This window comes from Hipposideros armiger, unplaced genomic scaffold (genome assembly GCF_001890085.2).
Source record: "Hipposideros armiger isolate ML-2016 unplaced genomic scaffold, ASM189008v1 scaffold_293, whole genome shotgun sequence".
Classification (NCBI taxonomy): domain Eukaryota; kingdom Metazoa; phylum Chordata; class Mammalia; order Chiroptera; family Hipposideridae; genus Hipposideros; species Hipposideros armiger.
The window spans coordinates 406,840-408,021 of record NW_017731643.1 but is presented as its reverse complement, the minus strand read 5'-3'; the positions used below and the strand labels follow the sequence as shown (position 1 = coordinate 408,021).

Here is a 1,182-nt window from a genome sequence, read left to right as displayed (position 1 = left end):
GAGAGGGCAGGCCCTTGCTGAGCAGCCTTTGTTGTATCTTACAACGTGACTCACCTGCCTTTGAAAATATATCATCAACTTCCAGCTCCGCCTGGGGTGCTCTGCTACCTGGGTTCAGGCATTAAACATGAAATTCTATGTAAAATGAAGACGGGAGCTGCTGCCCAGGGCTGCTGTGAGGCCAGCCCTTGCCGTCCTGCTCAGGGGCCGCTGCAGACAGATCAGGACTGAGGAAGGTTGTGGCTGTCAGTGCTGCTTGAGGACAAAGGACAGGGCTCATGTGCTCTACTGGGAGGGCGCTGGGGCAAGCTTGGTGTCAGCGTTGATGGCCTTCATGACGTGGGAACAGGTGACAGGAGCTGAGGAAGGGGGGTGAGCAAAGTATCAGGACTTTGCGCTGTGTGGCTTTGGGCAGCTCAGCACCCCCTCTGGGCTTGGATGATCTCCAAGGCCCTTCTAGCCCCGCTGAGCCTAGGCAGGTGGGCTTAGCCCCTAAGACAGCTGTCTCTTCTCATTAGAAGCCATCCAGTGTGCTTTCACTTGGTTTCTTTTCCACTTTCAGTTTTTAATATTGGTGTTTTCATTCATAAGAAGAAGAGTCTGGGATTACGGCCGCATTGCCCTGGTGTCAGAAGCAGACAGGTAAAAAAGGCATATCACCTTGGATGTGAGTGAGTGTGTGTGTGTGTGTGTGAGAGAGAGAGAGAGCAAGGGAGTGAGAGCGAGAGACGGACTGGGGCCCACCAGGCAAGGCCCACACATGATGCTGATATTATATCATGTTCATTGGGTGCATCTGCCAGGCCTGAACCAGACACTGTGTTCTCTCCACTCTGTACCACAGACCCATGAGGTCAGCCACATTACTGTCATTGTGCTGCTGAGAAAACCAAAGCCCACACCTCCAGCTCTCTCCTGGGGCTTTGGCCATGGACCTTGCTGGCTTCGGGCTACAGAGGAAACCTAGTTCCTTTAGATTCTTAGGGTTTTTTTTTTATCATCTGAGGAGGAGGATGCCAGTTTTCTTTCTCACCTTGAATATTTTCAAGTGCATCTTTGAAATTCATTAGTTTGGGCCTGGGATGAGGTGAGACAGGCTAAGAATGGGATATGAGTTAGCTGTTTCTGTCCTTCTTCTGGGTCAGTGCCAGCCGATGGTCCTAACTCAGCCGGCTCCGGATG

General features: G+C 51.9%; 1 protein-coding gene across 2 annotated transcripts in view; it reads left to right on the top strand.

Annotated features, from left to right (window-relative positions):
- Positions 1 to 1,182, top strand: part of TMEM63A (transmembrane protein 63A) — a 27,052-nt gene that overhangs the window by 1,930 nt on the left and 23,940 nt on the right. For both annotated transcript variants that reach the window (XM_019659035.1, XM_019659034.1), the window contains exon 2: positions 563 to 642. In XM_019659035.1, coding sequence (XP_019514580.1) covers positions 563 to 642 — 80 coding nt within the window. The remainder of the gene's footprint in view (positions 1 to 562; positions 643 to 1,182) is intronic.